The sequence below is a fragment of the Chenopodium album genome, chromosome 14, assembly GCF_948465745.1.
Source record: "Chenopodium album chromosome 14, dcCheAlbu1.1, whole genome shotgun sequence".
Lineage (NCBI taxonomy): Eukaryota > Viridiplantae > Streptophyta > Magnoliopsida > Caryophyllales > Amaranthaceae > Chenopodium > Chenopodium album.
Window position 1 is genome coordinate 2,242,947 of NC_137847.1, and position 20,306 is coordinate 2,263,252.

At 33.4% G+C, this 20,306-nt stretch overlaps 3 protein-coding genes and 1 pseudogene across 4 annotated transcripts; 2 read left to right on the plus strand and 2 right to left on the minus strand.

Annotated features, from left to right (window-relative positions):
* Positions 1-162: 162 nt before the first annotated feature.
* LOC145579823 (uncharacterized) lies at positions 163-7,887 on the plus strand. 2 transcript variants are annotated; one of them, XM_081637085.1, is made up of 6 exons: positions 163-294; positions 1,182-1,284; positions 4,845-4,970; positions 6,999-7,363; positions 7,511-7,581; positions 7,681-7,887. In XM_081637085.1, exons 4-6 carry the CDS (start codon positions 7,008-7,010, stop codon positions 7,692-7,694), a joined length of 441 nt encoding a protein of 146 aa, XP_081493211.1. In that variant the 5' UTR covers positions 163-294; positions 1,182-1,284; positions 4,845-4,970; positions 6,999-7,007; the 3' UTR covers positions 7,695-7,887. The 2 variants fall into 2 exon arrangements, with proteins under 2 accessions (XP_081493211.1, XP_081493210.1); XM_081637084.1 differs by lacking the exons at positions 163-294; positions 1,182-1,284; positions 4,845-4,970 and adding an exon at positions 5,812-6,823.
* On the minus strand, positions 1,849-3,068 carry LOC145579822 (uncharacterized). Its single transcript, XM_081637083.1, has 4 exons — positions 2,981-3,068; positions 2,344-2,732; positions 2,175-2,245; positions 1,849-2,094 (listed from the first exon to the last, which is right to left on the minus strand). Exons 2-4 carry the CDS (start codon positions 2,715-2,717, stop codon positions 2,081-2,083), a joined length of 459 nt encoding a protein of 152 aa, XP_081493209.1. The 5' UTR covers positions 2,718-2,732; positions 2,981-3,068; the 3' UTR covers positions 1,849-2,080.
* Positions 7,888-14,351: 6,464 nt separating the features above from the next.
* LOC145578526 (pentatricopeptide repeat-containing protein At1g08070, chloroplastic pseudogene) lies at positions 14,352-16,771 on the plus strand (annotated as a pseudogene).
* Positions 16,772-16,914: 143 nt separating this feature from the next.
* Positions 16,915-18,306, minus strand: LOC145578527 (early nodulin-93-like). The gene is made up of 4 exons (XM_081635834.1): positions 18,179-18,306; positions 17,729-17,790; positions 17,445-17,520; positions 16,915-17,330 (listed from the first exon to the last, which is right to left on the minus strand). The coding sequence occupies exons 1-4, from the start codon at positions 18,267-18,269 to the stop codon at positions 17,230-17,232; spliced, it is 330 nt and encodes a 109-aa protein (XP_081491960.1). The 5' UTR covers positions 18,270-18,306; the 3' UTR covers positions 16,915-17,229.
* Positions 18,307-20,306: the final 2,000 nt, after the last annotated feature.

The window sequence follows — 20,306 nt, forward strand, 5'->3', positions numbered from 1 at the left end:
TGCCTGCACTTAGTTTCTATTTTCCCTAAATAACATTATCTTAGATCTCATTTTTGGCTGTTACAGACTCTGTAAGGGAATGCTAGCAGTCCTATTCTTAGGAGCACATTGATTTTATGCTTCGAGTAAGGCAACTGTATCACTGTCCACAGATCATGAACTCGATGATTTACCTGTTGTGATAATGAGGAATTGGGGGAAGCACCACTGCGGTCACTAGTTGGTCTGCTAATCTTTTAGACTTTTAGTGAACAAGAACTTTTTAACCTTAAACCGAGGTTCTTGGCTCTTGAGGTACCTTCCTTCTCCTTGCAGAAGCTTTAGTTGGCATTTACTAGTATTTATTTACTTGTTGGTGCTGGAAACCAAAGGGCTGCCAACTTGCCATATGAGGATGTGGAGCAAATGTTAGAAAAAGGGCTCAGACTCAGTTATGTCATGGGTGTAATGAAGATAAGGAAATTTTTAGGCTGGTGAGTTGGTGACTGGGATAATTAGCCATGCTTTGGAGTAATTTAAGTTTGATTTCACTATGTTTCTTGGGAATTTTTAAGTTGTTGACAGGGAGAATTAGCCATGCTTTGGAGCAATTCAAGTTTGATCTCACTATGTTTACTGGGATTTTCTTTTAAGTAGGTTTCTTTCATTTCATGCAACTGTAAATAAGCTAAGATAGGAGGATCAATGCTTGCAATTGCTAATATCAGTTTTATGTCCTGAAATCGATTCTGTTAAGACTTTTGTTTCTGAAAATCAGTATTTTATCTCTTCAACTTAAATTTTACAAACCTCTACATTCTGCTGATTTTTTGAGCTTCAATATAAAGCTCAGTCATCATAAGCTTAGACGGGGGGGGGGGGGGGGGGGGGGGGGGAATATCTGTATTTCCAATGAAAAGAGGATTCGGAAAATGAAAGAAATATGCCACTCTACATCTTCTACTTGTCTAGAGAGAAAATCCTGTATTCAACTTACAATTATGAATATTATACGCCACTTACTCCTGTATTTCGATGCTAGGCCATTAGCATGGACCAATGAGAGCACGTAATGCATGCTATGGTATAGATAGCAGGATGGATGACTTTGATTCTTCTTTTTGTTCACATAATCATGAGTTCAATTTAGAAAATGATCATATTGTTTGTTGATTAAATCTTTTGTGGTTTACAATGCTCAGAAGAAAAAAGGGCAACAGAAGTGGCCAAGTAATGGAATGCAACTTGCAAGTGTGGGCACTGAGTCATCTATTGTGAACTTCCAGTGAAACCAATGCTCTCGTGGTAAGTTATGAATTTTTTTTTTGTCACTTCCTTTGCACATTGATCATGATCATAACCTGTAATATATATAAAATTTGTACTTCTAAGAACCCACAAAATCATTGAAAAGTTCACTTATAAAGTTATATGGGGTACGCAATAGTACTATACTTTTTGCGGCTTCTTCATGCATTACATGTAAGATAATGCAACAAACACACTAAACCAAACAATTAGGGCTTGGAGGTAAATCTTTACTTCTTTTCATTATTTTGTATATGGAATAAAATTAGGATATGCGGAATTCATCAAATTTAGCATTGGGAAGTCAGAACTCAGAAGACCAACAGAGGATCAGACCTTTTTTTTTTAACCCATGCTCTAAAGCGCAGCATCAGGTTCTTATCTGCATGCTGCTACTCTTTAAGATTTTATGCCAAAAGGGGCTCATTAATTATTGCTCCTTTGAAAGGGAAACACATTAGCAGAATGAAGCAAACCCCTAAAATCAAATTAGACTTGAGTGATTCCCAGAATGGAATATTTTTAAATGAGAGTTGTTAGCCATTGCTTAAACAAGTAGCGGCCAAAAGAGGAGGAATTGCACTTGTAAGACATGGAATTTTCCTTGTAACCCAGAAAATTACCGTTTTTGGGCTTTACTTAATCCTTTCATAGCACCTTACAATGACTAAAATTACACTTAAAAGTAGAAGGATTTTTTTAAAATAAAAATTCCTCAATAGGTGCTATGATTCAGAAAGTTACAATAGAAACTGAAATAGATCATGGAAGCCTCTGTAAAATTAATTATCTCTTACATTGCTCCACCTGCCCAAAGAAAAAACCTTGAGATATGTTTTCTTATAGTTAGTACAAATAAATTTTGCTAGAGGAGATATATGAATTACCATAATCTCTTGGTAATCTGCACTTGTAGCATTCCATCCTGCATGCATAATTGTGTAAACCACATCCAGGTCTGCAGTCACAATAATGTCATTTTTAGTCATCTCATAACTAATGAAGCCTGAGAATAAGACTAACAGTCTTTGTTAGTAAAGAACTAAATTAAATCACCTCATGCAAATCCAGTCTCCAGCCTTCCACCCTGGCATGAGTTGTTGCTGTTGTTGTTCTGAGCTATATCCTCCAGCTCCCATCATCATGTCACCAGTTCCATAACCAACACCAACAGTCCCATAATCACATTTAAGGTTTCCACAGCGGAAGCAGCTTGTACGGCTAGCGTAATTGTGGGCCCCACAATTCATGGTCTGGCAGTACCAGTCTCCGGCCAAAACCTCTGTCCTACTAGACTTTGTGTTATCAATGTAATATGGGATATCAGCCTGGCTTCCGTACTTTGGAAAGCTACACTTCTGGCATGATTCTCGCTTCTTGAAGTTTACATGTTGGCATGCACCACACAACCAATCCCCTGGAGAGCTCATTCTTCTTGCCTTTATCTGCAGTAACCAAAAAGGGAAAAAGGAGTTAAAACATTGTACTTAAGCATTTTTTATATTTGCATTAGTTGATTAAGGATCATTATTTTGTTTTCCATTTTTGTACTTCCTTTTTTTTTTTTTTTGGTTGCAGTTGGGGCATAAAGGGTACGAAGTCCTTGAAACTTCATCAGTTTACCTCATAGGTTGAATGATGTAATGCACTACAGCATTACTTTCATAAGATAGAAAGAGCTCGAGGAACTAACCTGATAAAATTGGAGCTTCAGAAAAAGGAAGAAACTGAAAGCAGTGGTTTATGAGTGTTGATAGCTAGAGAAGTGTTAAAAGGTAGTTGGTGGGTATTTGGTCTGTTAAGTGGTGACCCCTTTTATAGTAGTTGAGGAACTTCTTTTTAGGTGGGACCTGAGTATAATGTGCACATCATGCTAGAAGAGTATTTGCCTTTACAAAGGGTTCCCCTGCTTCACTTGAGTCGTTTCCTTAAAAATGAGATTCCCTGGTATGGGAAAACAATATTAAATTAAAGGATCTATTTCAGGGTTCTGATTAATAATTCTGCTCCATTGCAGATAAAGGGTGCTTATTTTATTAACAGGCAAGTTCATGCACACATCCTTGAATATGGGAGAGACTAGAGGATAGTAATTTGAAGTATCCTTTTTTTCTTTATTCCCTCTATATTGGATTACTTAATGTACAATATCCAAATCTGCAAGGTGTTATTTGGGGTGGGGGCTGAGATAAGTTTTCTTAGACAGCCTTTTCAACTCTTTTTTTTTCTGATGATACATAACCTAAGCAAAGTTTGATTCTACTAAATACTTCACTTGTTCAAGATTGATTGTTCCATATACTACTACTTCAGGGTGACTGAAAAAAAGTTGTATTGCTATGGCTTATGATTGAACTTTCCAACATGCCCTTTCTCAAATTCGTTAGGAGTATGGGAATGCCCAATATTATTGTTAATTATACATATAAAGTTGCGTATGGAGTAAATCATGAGATATAGTGTATATAATTATATAATTTGGCATGGAGCATGATTTTGTTGTTAATAAGTTGCAGCTGCAGCAACTTATGTCTGTTATTAATGAAATGGAAGAATCAGGCAGCTGTATGACATGGTGCACAGCATGCGGCTGTTGTTTGGCAATTAAATTAGATATATTAGTTAGTTAGATTTTTCATAATAAGTTTATTACCCATGCAAGGAACATGTTTGTTGTAATTTTAAAATATGCCTTGGAGAGTTAAAGTCAAATTAGGCTTCTAATTGTTTTCTTGATTGGTGGACATGGGAATAAGGTTTTTACGTGTCCTAAAATTACATTATTCCAGGCAATCAATTTTAGTTACTTGGTTCATGTAATGATATATAAATCGAGAGCAAACATTTGGTTATTTTTCACAGAAATAAAAGAGATTCCTTTTATAAAGAGCTAGCAGTTTGGGTAAGCAAATCATGTTCATATAGAAACTAAATTATATGTAAGAGGGTGACATTTTATGAAAATGGACCAGACCGGGTTGATTCATGAGTTTCGTGCATAGTTTATTTCAGTGACTTCGCATAGGATTTAAGCCTTGTTGCCATGTTGGGTGACATATTGCCATTTTCATGCATCATAAGTAGCTAAATTGCTTTGCACCTATTGAATTGCTTATTTTTGGCAATTAAATTTTAAACTTAGATGAAATAAATTCTTTGGTGTTAGAGGAGAGTTTTAGATTGTCATGATTACGTGATCTTCCTTCTCTCTCTTTTTTTTAGAAGGCTGGCAGAGAACAAGAGGTGGTAATAATTCTTCCTCTTGTTGCTCCAATGGGCAAAGACTCAGAAGGGTACGTAGTTGTCTATATGAAGTAGTCTACAACTAAGGCCACTCGATCTCATTGACTATCCGGCCTAATTATTACCTTAGGTTTGGAAAAAAAAAAGGGAAGAAGTGATTAGCGATTCTACAATTTGCAGTGTTGACACCTCATATTGTGTTACTTGTTTCTTTCCTGTAAAAGCATCCAGGTGCAGTATTGTTAGTTGTGGAGGCTTATCTAGCAACGGCATCATTCATGGATTAATAGGGGTTTTTTTTTTCCTGTTTGCAGAACGCGTAGAGAATAGAAAAGAAAAGGCAACAGCGATTTTTGCTGAGTGATTGCTGTCAGGATGGGGATTCTTTTCAGAATTATTGAGCCATATTTGCAATGACCACAGGTGGAGAATAAAAAAGTGTAAGAGAGGGCTCATCTGTCTTTAAGGTTTTTCCTTTTAAATCTTCCTTCATGTGAGAATATTCAGTGTGCTTGGTAAAAACTTCATGATGAGGATTCTCTCTTATCAAAATTGTGAGTCAACAAAGTAGCAAGCTAAGTGGAAAATCGACATTGTTTGCCATGTGCCATGTCAACTTGTAGTCCGTCGTCTCCCATGAGGGGGTGATATGGCCTCCATGCTGCCGTTATAGTTTTTATGTTCTGCCCCTGCAGTATATTCTCTGTTGCCTTTGAGATATTATTTGATTACTTCATTACTTGTGCTTTAACACCTTAACCTGTCATTTGATATAGATATTCTTTAGGTCCAGTACTGCTTCATGAGGTTGATATAAGATTTTCAATTCTCTGCAAATAGCTCTTTCTTTTAAGAAGAAAAAAAAAATCGATAATCAGCTGAAATCATCATAGATTGAGTTCATGCACTATACTACATCTAGGTTTCTGCTTAGTTATTCTGAAGGGAAACCAGTACCTTTTATCTCTTTCCTTTTGCCTTTTTGGGTGGGGGAGGTTGATGTTTCTTAGAATATCTGTATATGGTACTTTTTCTTAAGAGTCGGCTAGGAACTAATTGAAAGCCATTTAATGCTTCAAGGAAAAAAAAGCATCTAATTTTTTCTAGCTTCAGTTTTTGACCCTTAATCAAAAAACCACTCAAGGGACAAATTAATTTATATGTTGTCGCTGTTGGATTTTTATCAATCATACTCATAGATAATATCAAAAAAGATATGAGCCTTTGTTCTGTTATTACTTTTAAGTTTTACAGGTGTAGCCCTCGTATTTGGTGGGAAAGCCATGTCAGATTTACACTGTAAGACAGCATCCACAATTGATATGAGTTCTCTTGAATTAATGCACTTAGGGAATCCAAACTTAAGAAAACTGAGGATTTTTGTTTTCTTTTCTTGCATTTTGTTTCTTATTTGCTCAGGATGTGCATGAGATGAAAGTACTGTTTCCATAGATTTACAATCTTCTTTTTCATATTTCCCCCCTTATTCTATGGCATTTTTTTCATACCATATAAACCTGATGATTTCACTGGGGCTATATGATGAAACCTGCTTGAAAGACAAACAAATGGGAGTGGAAGTCCCACATTTTGCGTTGATGTCGTGTGCATCAGATTCATACATCCTTTCACATGAGAGGATTGAAAGTTTTAAGCTCCAAGTGAAAGCTGTCCCCTTTCAAATAACATCATCCCCTAATAACACCTTTGCTAGAAGGATATTTGATGATTGAAGGGAATAAGAACATAAAGAACTTTATAGTGCAAGAGGGAATCAGAAAAGATAAAAGGTCAATTTTGCTGATCACTTCTTGAGTTTATGTTGATTGCTAACATATATGATTACAGATATGCTTTAGTTTATTGTGTATAATTTGAACTTAAAACAGGAAAATAAATGTGGTTCTGTGTGTAATTTCTACTTTTGGAATCCCATTACGTCAGAGGGGTCAATTTATCAGTTCACTTCACAAGTTTCTGCTAACTGCTAACATATATGATAACAGATTATGTCGTTAGTTGTATATCAGTTAAAGCCTTACATTTTATAGGGTTCTGTTTGTAATTGTCAACTTGTGGAATCCCGTATTTAAGGTGACTGCATGAAAGAGATAGAGGGAACAATGAAGATGATGTTAACATTCATGTCCGTACACAGGAAGCGTAAATTTAGTTATAAAAGGGCATCATTGTTTACCGAACTAAATTCATTTCGAGTTCCATCTTCATATATCTTGCTCTTTCATTGAAAGTACCTTCTTCTCAACCATTTCATATTCCTTAATTATCCCAGGTAATCTTTAGAGACTATGAATCATGACTTGCTAATAGAACAATGTTTCTTTTGAAAGAGGAATGACAGAACACTAATGTTGCAAAGTTTTGCCTAATAATGACAACTGAATAACATATTAATGTTCTGTTTCTAACGAATATTGCTTTCCTTTTTGGGGTGGGGGTGTTCATAGGGGAAAGAGATGAGCTGGGGAGGGGACTGGATGTGTGGAGCATGCCAATACATTAACTTCAAGAAGCGAGAGATATGCCAAAGCTGTGGATTTTCTAAGTATGGTGGGCAGGATGATGCCTCAGCATATGGACACAACACCGCCACCAACAGGACACAAGTGTTGGCAGGGGACTGGTACTGCCAGTCTATGAACTGTGGGGCCCACAACTATGCTAGCAGGACGACCTGCTACAGGTGTGGCGCGCAGAAACCTGAATGTGCTCGTGGATGCTGTGGAGCTAGCAATGTCATGTCCTCCGGTGCAGGGTATGGTTCTCAGGCTACCCCTCCTGGATGGAAATCTGGTGACTGGATTTGCACTGGGTAAGTTCTCCGTTCTACTGCCTAATATACATCTGTTAGTCTGTCTATTTATGGCATTGTATGGAAATATCATTTAACCACTGTAATTGGTGCATATATAAACATCTGTTAATCTTCCATCTATTTATGTCATTTTTGGATTTACAGACCAGGATGTGGGATGCACAATTATGCCTGCAGGATGGAATGCTTCAGCTGCAAGACACCGAGAAATTTTGGTGAGAAATCTTCCTCTTTGTCTAGCTGTATATATTCAGAAACAAGCATATTACTTCTTATGTTTGCGGTGTGTTAAACAACACATTTTGTTATTGCAGGAGGAATGTACTAACAGAGTAACAGAACTATCCACAAATCTGCTTTCGTTATTGTCGTTTATGAGTCTTAATATCATCGATAATGTAATCAAACTGGCACTAACTAGGATGTGCTTAGTCCCTGTCTGTAATGAAGCTATATAAAGCTCTTGGAGACTAGCTTGTAATTTGACTTACAAAATTGTTATATACTAAGTACGAAGTATTTATGTATATGCTGTGTATTTAGTACGTCTATGTTTCTCATATTCTATTTAGTTTTTTCTGACATGTGTATGTTTCTAGATGTCTTTTACTAACTTTTCAACGTTAAGCATTGCCATATTCGAGAATCATTATTCTAGATTCTACATGCGTAACACGGCAATTGTTCTTCATTAATATGCCGTGATTACTTGATTACCTACATAAGTACATAATTATTTAGCATTAATACCCTAGGGTTTCCACATGCAACACCACCCTAACCTTACTAACCCGAGCCAGATTCTTCCATTAAACGAGTTAACGAGTCGAGGAAGTTCATATGCATGTCATTCCATATACGTAGTATATAATTTGATCTTCATGAGTTAGTTTTTTGTACTTTTAATATATATAAATGGAAAAAAAATGTTATTTTGGAAAATTTGTATGATTAGTCATATTATAATATTCTTTTTTTTTTTTTACTTATCAACTTTTGATTATATATAATTTGATCTTCATGAGTAATGATTAAAGTTCTACATTAAAGTTATATTTTGCTGAATTTTTAAAGAGACTGATGAAGTATCAAATATGTAAATTTCTGACATGTTCATATATACATGCACTCACTACAAATTCTCATTTGTGGTACGCTACCAAAAGTCTTTCATGTTTAATGACAATCCAAATATATATATATATATTATTTGTTCAAATGAGGAACAAGTCCAAAGAACTAAATAACTAAATAATTAGAACAAAATCAAGCGTTGTAAGGAGAGACTAGGCGAGAAAAGCCACACCTTTTGTATATATACTTGTCAAAAATTCTACTAAGAGTTTCAGGAGCACAATCTTAAATGAAATCTAGAGTATTGATTTACGTCTTGATTAGCAAGCTAGTCTGTTGCACGGTTGCTTTCCTATGTACACATCAACACGTGGATCACTTGAACTTTCCAATTCGAGCTCTTTATCATGGAACAACAATGAGATGTACATAAATCACCTCCTCCAAATTCTTCATTACTACGCATGCTAATTTAATCATCAATTTTTGGATCATACAAACTGAGTTATAGTTATGCATTTCTGGAGTGATAAAAGCAATAAGGATATTGATCATGCAATAATGTGGTTGTAGATAATTAAATTAGGTTAATGCCAATGAATCACTGGATTCATTATGTGATGAAAAAGTTATCAGTTGATTGTATAGTGCGTAACACATAAAATCAACACATTTCTCAAGGTTAGACATTTATTTGGCTGCTCTTGAATATGTTAAATTTTGAACTTGTGCATGTACGCATGCATAGCAATAGTGCTATACATGATTTTGCTCAATAATTGGCCTGGATTCTTGCCAATTATAAATTGGTTTTTGATTTAATTAAAATAATTTGTGCTCGATTAGATGACCAAAGCATTAAGCATATGCTTGTTAAATGACCTTTTAGGCAATATGCATGAAATAATTGGTTGCTGGCTTTGAGTATTGATTGATTTATCAAAAATAGAGTCGGTTATTTCGCTTAAAAATTGCTATGAGTTGATTGTATATACTCGCTCTGTAGTTTTTTTGTCTTTTCACTCACCTTAACAAGAAAAAGAGGAGGGGATTTAGTGGAAAGTAGGTCCTATTTTTATCTTTTAGATAGGAATTTGTGTAACTATTTTTTAAACAACCCATACTTTATCAAACAAGCAAAGTGAACCAGCAAACAATCAATAGTGGATTGTCAGACTAGACAAATTGAAGAACACGTGAATATTGACTACAGACAATGACTATAACATGTGATCTAATTCAATGAAGTGAAATAGATCAATCTAGTCTAGCTTAAAAAGATGGCTAACTATAATAATACAATGGACCACCATTATTATTTATCCTCAGCAGAAAGATTCAAGGAATCCCTAGATTCACTTTCAAAGGCAATTATCATCTCTTTCGTGTATTCTCTATAGCAATAATTTATATACACTTTAAGAATCAAAAACTCATGAATAAATTGAACAATAATTCATTTCAGAATCTGATGCTTTGCCCTCAAAGCTAAGATATATATACAAGTATATATAACAGCTAGCTATTTTATGATCGTACTGGTGGTCAAATTATATCTTAGATTTCATTCTCTTTTTTATTACTCGTCGACGAATAATGGAACAGGAAAAAATTTAGGTCAAAATTGTGTCAAATTACTATCAAAATATTATCACAATTTTTTTAGGATTCTGGGGAGCATTTTATTGGAAAGTATTTCAATTTAGTTTATAAAAGTATATTGTGACTCATATTATGTCTCCCAATAGCGCGAAAATTTATAAAAAAAAAAATAAAAATTACTTCATAATGTAACGACCCTTAAGAAGAAGAATTCTACAATATGCTGGCTTTCCAAAAAAATTCTGGCCAAAGGAATAATAATATTTAGTTCTCATGCAATTTATCACTTGGAAATAAAAGAGTGGAGAATAAATTTTCTTTAGACAAAATGATTGGAAACAAAATTAATTAGAGTTTAATGTATCTCTAATATCATATGAAAGTGCAATTCCATGGATATTTATGAATATTAAGAATGCATTTGACAAACTTGGTTTAATCAACTAGTTTTTCAATATAATGCTTGCACACCATTACTTGGTACAAATTTCAACTAACACTCTTTATTTTCTTGGTTTGGATCGGACCACAAACATGTGTTTCATATGTATTGAACTTAATAATTGGAGTAATTAGAGGTTTGAAGTATTATTAATAGTTTTTTCTTAATATAGAAGTGTTGTAATCAATTTGATAAATACAATAGTAAAAAGTGATGATCATATATTTTTTACTAACATTCTACTCCGTAATATATATCCCTTAAATTACATTATACGAGTAAAGGATAGCTCATAACTATGGGATTCTCATTGTATGACAACTATAATTCTCAAGTCGAAGCATAACACTTCCATACAACATATGAGATCGAGTCTCCCGCGTTTAAAAAAACAAAAAGAGAGAGAGAGAGAGAAAGAGAGAGAGAGTGTGTTAAATGGATGATTTTACAGCGGTCGTTTGAAAAATGACTAAACTACCATAATACTTTAATGATATATAAAATGATCGGTTCATTTTTTCACGTTATAAAATGACCACAATTAGTCTTATAATATCTACAATGTAAATATAAATTTTAAAAATTTTAATCCAACATAAAATAAATATTTTTCAAGAAACTATAAAATAAGAATAAAAATTACATAAATGAAACTAAAATTTTGATAAATAAAAAAAAATGTTGATAATAATATTTAGTACCATTAATAAAGTAATATAATTAATTACTTGGAAAAATATGTCAATTATGCACTATATAATCATTAAAACATTATGGTAATCATATTTCAAATGACTATTGTAAAATTTTCATAGGTAAACACTTATAAACCTAAGTTGTTATATGGTTTTAAAATGAAACCTCCTTGATCTTGTAAAATGGACGTAACGCACTTAGGGTATGTTCTCATTTACTGAACTGAACTGAACTGAACTGAACTGATTGGAGCTGAATTGAACTGAGCTGAACTGAATATTTTATGAGAGAAGGAAATTAGGAGCTGAACTGAACTGATTGGAATTGAACTGAACTGAAAATAAGCTGAAGTGAACAAGTCCTTAATTGGTTTTTTTTTTTTTTTTTGAATTTATATATAGTGACTAGTGAGCAAAAATATATATCTATCAATGAGATATGGTCTAAGATGTTATATAGACTTTTCAAGTTGACCTTTTATCCTTTTTTTTTTTTTTTTTTTTTTTTTGAATTATAGTTCTTTAATTTTTCGGCTACCATTGTTCTTTCTTTATAGTCTTAGTATTATATCACATGTACAATTAAGTTTCTCTTTACATCTTTCATGTTTCTCAATATTGGGCCACACTTAGCCCTCTTCCCTCGAGGGCCCAACAACAAGTGACAAATAAGACATGTGTAAATTTAAAATAGGAATTATCTTTTAGATAAAAAGATGGTCTTGAGATTCTAACAAGATGAAGCAATCAAAAGGCCATTATATCAACCCTAATTTAAAGAATAAATTTGAGAATCAAACACCTTACATAGAAGGTATACATCTTTGCTAGCTTTTTTTTTTGGCTGATCTGATTTAAGCCTCATTGTAGATTAATACATCTTTGCTAGTTTTTTTTTTTTTTTAGTTTATGTCTTGTTTTTGGATTGAATTGAACCTAAGGTTTCATTTCTTAAGCATTGACGTCAATTTTTGTTTTGCTAAACGTTGAGACTAAAACCACTAAAACAGATTTAAAATAATAGGCATGGTGAATCTTATTCGTGATTAATTACATGAAATTAATTGTATTTGAATTGACTAATTTATTTTTATTTTATTTATTTACTTTTTTCGTTTTTTTTGTAGATTTACTTAATTTTTTTTATAATTATTTGAAATTTTAACAAATGATTTAACAAGAGTTAGAATGAGGGTAGTGATTAATGAGGGGAGATGTGGAGCTAGTAAGTGGAAATAATTTTAAGGGAGAACTAATAAGAAGAAGGAAAACTTAAATGAGGATGTGGGACTGACAAACTAAAATTGACCACAAGTGTTAATACAATTGTCAAGTGTTAATGCACTATTTTTACAAATTTGGTAGATAATAAGAAAGTGTTTTCACAAAAAATCCTTTCTTTAACTAATCACAACAATTTTTCTCTTAATAAAACTTTTTTTTTTTTATGATTTACTGTTGTATAGGAAAAAAATTAATAAAACAAGGACTAAGCAAGTTATTATTACCCTATTAATTGATGAAATTACACTTGACAAAGTTTTGTTAGTTTTGGCGGGTATCGGAATAATTGTAGTTAAAAAAGATACATAAATCATCATATAATTGCAAACCAAGATATCAAAAACAAATAAAATGGTAATGCTCATTTCATCATTACCTCTAATCTCTCCACTTCATTCACTTTTTCCGGAAATGAAATCCTCCTAACAAACTCAAAATTATGTGGTTCTATATATATGATGAACATGTTTATAGGTACTCATTAGCCAATTAAATTGGTGTACTTATTGGCTCTAATGGAAACACATAAATATGATTGTAAGTAATAAGTTTTAACACGGTGGAACATATACATCTTAATTTCTTTTTACTACCATAATAGTGAGCACAAACGACACATATGAACGAAATTTGATCCAAAATATCATATAATACTCTCAACCTGACCTCCTTCTTTTTACTACCTTTTCTTGTAGTGTGAGTTGAAGCTAAGTCTTGTTATTCGTTTCTCTTCCCCTACTCTCTCTTATATTCGTCCTCTCTTTATTTCCACCGTCATTTTCTTCCTTTCTAACTAGTTCTAGTATTCGCTCCACCGCCTTTCTTCTCCCATTTGAGTCTTAGTATTCGCTTTACCCCATTTGTATGTACTACTATTCTCTTCTACCCTAGTTCCAGTCTTATAATTGATACCTTCTTCATCCTAGTCGTCCTTCTTGAGGGCCCGACAAAAACAAGGAACAATTAAAAGAAGAATTACGTTATAAATAAAGATATTTAGAAATTCCGACATACAAGATGAAGTGATCGAAGAACACAAAATAACCCTAATCAAAATAACAACGTTAAGAATCAAACACCTGCATTCATTACATGTATACTTCTTTGCCAACCTTTATTTTTTTGGTCGAGTTTGTTTGTTTGTTTTAATTAAAATTTAACCCAACCTTTATTATCATCAAATTTATAAACGAAGTATATATTATCCTCCACAAAAATTGTGATTAAATCAATTTAAATGGATTAGGTAAATTCTATTTGTAATTAATTATAATAATTACGTGGAACTATGGAAGTCATTATATGTGTATGACTAATTCATTTGTTTTTTTTAAAAAAAAAATTATTAATTTGTAGTTTTATAATTTTCTTAGAAATTATATCTTCAACTTTGGATGAAGTGTTATATAATTGAATGATGAATAGAGAAAGAAAAATGAGAAAATTAGGGCATAAAGAGATAATATATATATTGAGAAAGGGAGCTATATGAAAGTTATTAGGATTAGGGTAGCACTGTGGCATGATGATAAAGGAGTGATAGATAGAGCCATTAAGTTCTAAATTGGTATGATGAAAAATAAGGAGATGATCATGAAGAAGAAAAACTTAAATAAAGGCGTGGCCAGTAGAGTTAAGTATGGGTCAGGTCGACATAAATGATGTTCGTATACTATAAAAGGATAAAATTTTCCATAAATGATAATCATGCATGAATATTATATTTTAAATTTGGCAGACTCACACTTATTTTTAACCCATCTTTAAATAATTAAAAATAATAATGGACCGTTTGTTTTTGTCAAAGTTGGACCGTTATTTTTGGCGGGTAACGGAAATAACTAAACTTCAAAAAACATAAACCCTCATTTCTTCGAAAACAAAGAACCAAAAAACCCCAATTAAATGACAATGCTAATTTCATCTTCAACCCTAATTTCTCCACTCCATTTTCTCCCAAATTCAGATCCTCCATACAATCTCCTTCAATCTCAACCCTCACTCTCTCACCTCTCCAAATGCAAGAACATTCAAACCCTAAAACAAATCCACTCTCAAATCATCAAAACTGGCCTCCACAATACCCAATTTGCTCTTAGCAAGCTCATTGAATTCTGTGCTGTTAATCCTTCTGGTGATCTCTCATATGCGCTTTCGATATTCGATTCAATGGATGAACCCAATACTCTGGTTTGGAATACTGTGATTAGAGGGAAATCTTTGAGTTCTGCTCCAATGGGTGCTTTTGATTTGTACATTCGTATGCTTGTTTCGGGTGCCGAACCGAATTCTTATACTTTTCCTTTTGTTTTGAAGTCTTGTGCGAAATCGGGGAATACCCAGGAAGGGAAACAGGTTCATGGGCATGTGTTGAAGCTCGGGCTCGATTCGGATGTTTTTGTACATACTGCATTGATCAATATGTATGCACAAATTGGGGAGTTGGATTGTGCACGCCAAGTGTTTGATAAAAGTCCTCTTAGAGATCCTGTTTCGTATACTGCACTTATTACTGGGTTTGTGTCTAGGGGTTGTTTGGAGGATGCACATAAGCTGTTTGATGAAATTCCTGTGAAGGATGTTGTGTCATGGAATGCTATGATTGCAGGGTATGTACAGAAAGGTCGATTCGATGAGGCAATTTTGTTTTTCCAAGAGATGTTACGAGCAGGAGTTACGCCTAATGAGAGTACAATGCTTAGTGTTCTGTCAGCTTGTGCTCAATCGGGTAATCTTGAGTTAGGGAGATGGATTAGGTCTTGGATTGAAGAAAATGGCTTGGAAACAAAGCTTAGGGTTGTAAATGCGCTCATTGACATGTATGCAAAGTGTGACGATCTTGAAACAGCATGGACTTTGTTTGAGGGATTACCTCAAAAGAACTTAATCTCATGGAATGTGATGATTGGTGGGTACACTCATGGGAGCTTGTACGAAGAAGCTTTGTGTTTGTTCAGAGAAATGTTAGAACTTGAGGTTGTGCCGAATGATGTGACTTTCTTAAGTGTTCTTCCAGCTTGTGCTCACTTAGGCACCCTTGATCATGGAAAATGGATTCATGCATATATAAACCGAAACTTTAACCACTTAACTAACCCTGCTCTATTGACCAGCCTCATTAACATGTATGCGAAATGTGGTGATATAGAGGCCGCCAAACAGGTATTTGATCGAATGGAAACTAGAAGCCTCGCTTCTTGGAATGCATTGATATCTGGGCTAGCCATGCATGGAGATGCTACCCATGCCCTTGATCTTTTCTTGAGGATGGGGCTTGAAGGATTTAGACCAGATGATATCACATTCGTGGGTGTTTTATCGGCTTGTACTCAAGCTGGTTTGGTAGATCTTGGTCGGAAATATTTCAATGCTATGATAGAAGATTACAAGATTTCACCAAAAGTACATCATTATGGTTGCGTGATTGATCTACTTGGCCGAGCAGGATTGTTCGATGAAGCAGAGGCCCTAATGGATACAATGCCAATGGAGCCAGATGGTGCTATATGGGGTTCTCTCCTTGCAGCATGTAAGCTTCACAAGAAGGTCGAAATGGCTGAAAAAGTTGCCAACCATCTATTCGAGCTGGAACCTAACAACCCGGGGCCTTATGCGCTTCTCTCAAATATCTATGCTAGCGCAGGCAGATGGGATGACGTGGCTAGAGTTAGAACAAGATTAAACGACTTAGGAATGAAGAAAGTTCCGGGATGTACATCAATTGAGATAGATAGCATTGTTCACGAGTTTCTTGTTGGAGATAAATTGCACCCACAGAGCAACGCAATATATGAGATGGTGGATGAAGTAGATAGGCTCTTGGCCTTAAATGGGCATGTCACTGATACATCTGAGGTTCTCTATGACATGGATGAGGACTTGAAAGAAGGAGCATTAACTCATCATAGCGAAAGGTTGGCAATTGCTTATGGATTAATTAGTACAAAACCCGGAACAACGATTAGGATTGTTAAGAACTTAAGGGTATGTGGTAATTGTCATTCAGCTACTAAGCTCATATCAAAGATCTTCAACAGGGAGATCATTGCAAGAGATCGTAATCGTTTTCATCATTTCAAAGACGGCCAATGTTCATGTATGGACCAATGGTAAATATTCTTCTTATCCATTTTCATCTCATTGGATTTTAATTACTTGCACAAATCATGCTAACTGATAAGCTATTCCTTTACATCAGTCCAGATTATTATTTTTTTCTGGGAATGAAATTTAATTGTTCATGTAAAGAAATGAAGTATAATTGTTCATGTAAAGTTGTAAACTTGTGAATCTATCTTTAACATTCGAGATCTAATCTATGGCAGCATGAATACAATATAAATATATTTCCAAGATAAACCCATATTTATGTTAACATTGATATATTTTGAGATTGTATATGATTAAGGATTATTGAAAGTTGGCATGTATAAAAAGACCGCGAATTGGAATTATTACCGTTAAATATCACTTCTCTTGCTACTAGTAAGAAAACAAGGAAATGCTTGCAGAACTGCATCATCCTGCAGGTAATCAGCTGATGCAAGGAGATAACTTTGAAAGAAAAACATCTTTATTTTAATTCATATACATAACATAAGATTAACTCATACAGTTCAAGATTTGCTTCTTAATACGTAATCATATGATTCACACTAAGATCAAATTCTATGTTATCGTCATCATCATCATTATCATTGTCGTCATCATCGCTGTCATCTTCAATAATCAATGACAGCCTCCAGAACATGTGTCACCTTCAAAACTTATGCTCCAATGTTTGGCATTCCAGCTTGATTGAAGGAGTTTTTGCGAGCTGACTTGAGCACAGTTTTATCAGCTACTATGAAATATGCTGCTCCAGCCACTATTATTTGCAATAAAATTTACAATGTTACTGAATTTTTTAAAGGAAAACGATAGTAATAATTAGGGATAAAATTTAAGACCAAAAGTAAATAAAATGTGAAGGTATATATACCAGTTGAAATTATGAGGGCCTGAGCAGTGGGATTGAGATTGGCCTTAGCCCAAGCCAACTTTCTTGCACTTGCTATCTGCAAGTTAAGGTTAACATTAAATTTCAAAACCCGTGAACACGTATTTTTGTATAAGACGGGTGTATATAGATTTGATTAGCAAAGTTTTTCTCGACCTTCTTATACACTCGTTTTATACAAGACCTCACTGTTTTATTTATAAAATTAGAATCAAAATCGATTCCATAAGAATGATTTGGGTAGAGATTAGGCTAATAAAACTTACAGTTGGGACAGCTGCAGCAATTCCAGCAACAACAGCAGCTTTTGCTCCAGCTACAACACCATCTGTTATACGAGAAGAAAATAAACAATGTCTTTAATTAGCTATTGCTTTCAAAGTTTCAAATCAATATAATTTTAGCATAAATTAAGATGTCAAAAATAAAATTAATACTGTATTATATTGAGGACCTCTATTCTTACTCAATAAGTGAATAATATTCATTAAAATTTTATGTTGCACTCACATGAAAATTTCAAGAAGTGCATTATTTTTTCACAAAGGTAAGTATTTTTTTTTTTTTTTTTTTTTTTTTTTTTTTTTTTTGTTCAGATAGACCAAAATGTAACTTATATATGAAATTATATATTATGCCAGTGACCATTTTTATCAAAATAATTGTAAACTATATATTTTAAAAGCAAAAATAGAAAATAAGATAAATTTAATTACCATGAGAACAACGTTTAGCCATGGCTAGCCTTTGTTCAAGTGAAACAAAGCTAGGCCTCTCAAAGGGTGATTCTGCAATATTTTTAGCCATTTTTTTTCTTTATAGAAAAAAAAAAGTACAATAATTAAGAGTACTAAATATAATAATTAGAGGGTAGCAAATATATGTTGATAATTAAGTGAAATTTGAAGGTTTAAGATGAGTTAGTTGAAATGGTGAAGAAATTGTATGTTATATTTATAGAGAACTTTAGAGAGTGTAAACACTGTAAAGTAGTTGTAAAGTGGTACACAAATTAGGTGGTTTGATGGTTTTATCAGAAATCTAAGGTTTTTAGTCCCGTTGTTTTCTACGGAGTACTTGACTTAGGTTTCTGTTTTTAGTCGGTTGATTCCTTTTGTCCTTTTTGTCTCCTTAATTGAGGATCTTTCATGTTAATTTGTGATTAAACTAATCTATTACAATCCCAAATCACTTACTTAATTGAAAAGTTCATCTTATCAAGTGAATGGGAAACTGGAGTAGTGTACAAAATTTGTAGTGCTTCATTTGTTTTATGAAGTTAACTCACTTGCACTTTACGTATTTTTCAAAATCAATGCATATCCTTTGATCAATATTATCATTAGTCAATTTAGTACATACTTCCTCTTTTTCTTTATCATCGCAATATAGAGTAAAGTTGTAAAGGAGCAGTATATTAAAGAATAATAAAAAGACAAAGTAAATATATAAATAAAAGCCAGTTTAAATAGTTGGAATGAAAAATAAGGTAGCAATATATGGTGTGATAATAGTAAGATCGAAAAGGAGGGGATAAGAGGGCCTCATCCTTAGAGTACAAATTTACAATTGTCTCTGTTCTAGTCTTCTTATCTCCTTAGGTCCTTATCATTCTATCAACACCCTTGTAGTTTAGGATCATATACTCAGATCAGCTCGTATATAATACATTTACGATATCTTATTTCATTACCAATTAGCGGTTGGTGTAGTGATAATTAGAACTATACTTAGTAAGGAAAATCGCGTGTTTAATCCCCTATAACAATAATTAAGAGGTGACTGAAACCTAACCACTCATAACTGATCCTTGAATCCGAATTAGCCCAAAAGGTAAATCGGGTAGAATATAAAAACAATTATCTTATTCCGTAATTAAATTTATTTTAAAATTAAGTCATGTTAAATTATTATATTCATATTGTATATTAGTTGAAATCCAAATTCGGATTTTTGATTCAGATCAAATAATCGGTGGGATCAGTTTTGAATACCTAGATTGAATTTATCCAAAAGGGCGACAAAATCAATGCGATTAAAATGGATACTGGCACATTGCAGAGACAGTACTCAGTTGATTTGGGATATTTTTTAAGTAACGGGGTCTTGAATAAATTTAATGTGACAAACAAGCCTAAAACCATGGGTACATTTACACGCAGTAGAAAAAGCATTCCTTTTTTAATTTTATGTGCTTTGCACACTGCATTGTGCACTTATGCCACACCTCCCATCCTCCTCCGTAACTTGCAACACGCGTCTCTTATGAGACCCGTTATTTCTTTTCGCTTAATTCCTTTTTCTTAGGCTTTTTCAATCTTTGTAAACTTTCTCTTATGGAAGTTTGTGTGATGGGTTTAGAATTGGGAATGAAATTATAAGGATAGTATAATTTAAAACTAAATTATTGATACATTGTGTTAAGTTGTTGTTCTACAAAAATAAATTCTTTTTTTATTTAATATTAAGGAGTGTCGTAATGTCGTATATGAATCATATAATACTCTCTTCCCTACCCCATACCTTGTGGAGTTGTGAATATAGGAAGTATGGGTTTAAAAAAGTGATCTTAAATAAACATTAGGTATAGATTTTAAATATAAAACCTATGAAATAAACGCCATAAAAAGATTCTAAATATAAAGAAAAAATAAAATAAAAACTGAGATAGAGAGGGTTTGTTTATGGATTGGAGAACATATAGAATAGGAGATCTGTTTTAAAAACTTGAGTGAATTTTGATAACCAACAAGTATTTAAATCAATGGATAAAAGCTTAATGAAGGTCATAGGAAGAGAATACGAAGTATATAGTTTGCATAATTGCATAAACATAGGTAGAGA

Coding starts and splice junctions, on each gene's coding strand:
- LOC145579822 (XM_081637083.1), bottom strand. CDS start 2,717: ATGAGCTCTCCAGGGGATTGGTTGTGTGGTGCATGCCAACATGTAAAC. Junction 2,246..2,343: donor GGAGACTGGATTTGCATGAG/GTGATTTAATTT, acceptor TTGTGACTGCAG/ACCTGGATGTGGTTTACACA.
- LOC145579823 (XM_081637085.1), top strand. CDS start 7,008: ATGAGCTGGGGAGGGGACTGGATGTGTGGAGCATGCCAATACATTAAC. Junction 7,364..7,510: donor GGTGACTGGATTTGCACTGG/GTAAGTTCTCCG, acceptor TTGGATTTACAG/ACCAGGATGTGGGATGCACA.
- LOC145578527 (XM_081635834.1), bottom strand. CDS start 18,269: ATGGCTAAAAATATTGCAGAATCACCCTTTGAGAGGCCTAGCTTTGTT. Junction 17,791..18,178: donor GGCTAAACGTTGTTCTCATG/GTAATTAAATTT, acceptor CTCGTATAACAG/ATGGTGTTGTAGCTGGAGCA. Junction 17,521..17,728: donor TTGCTGCAGCTGTCCCAACT/GTAAGTTTTATT, acceptor CTTAACTTGCAG/ATAGCAAGTGCAAGAAAGTT.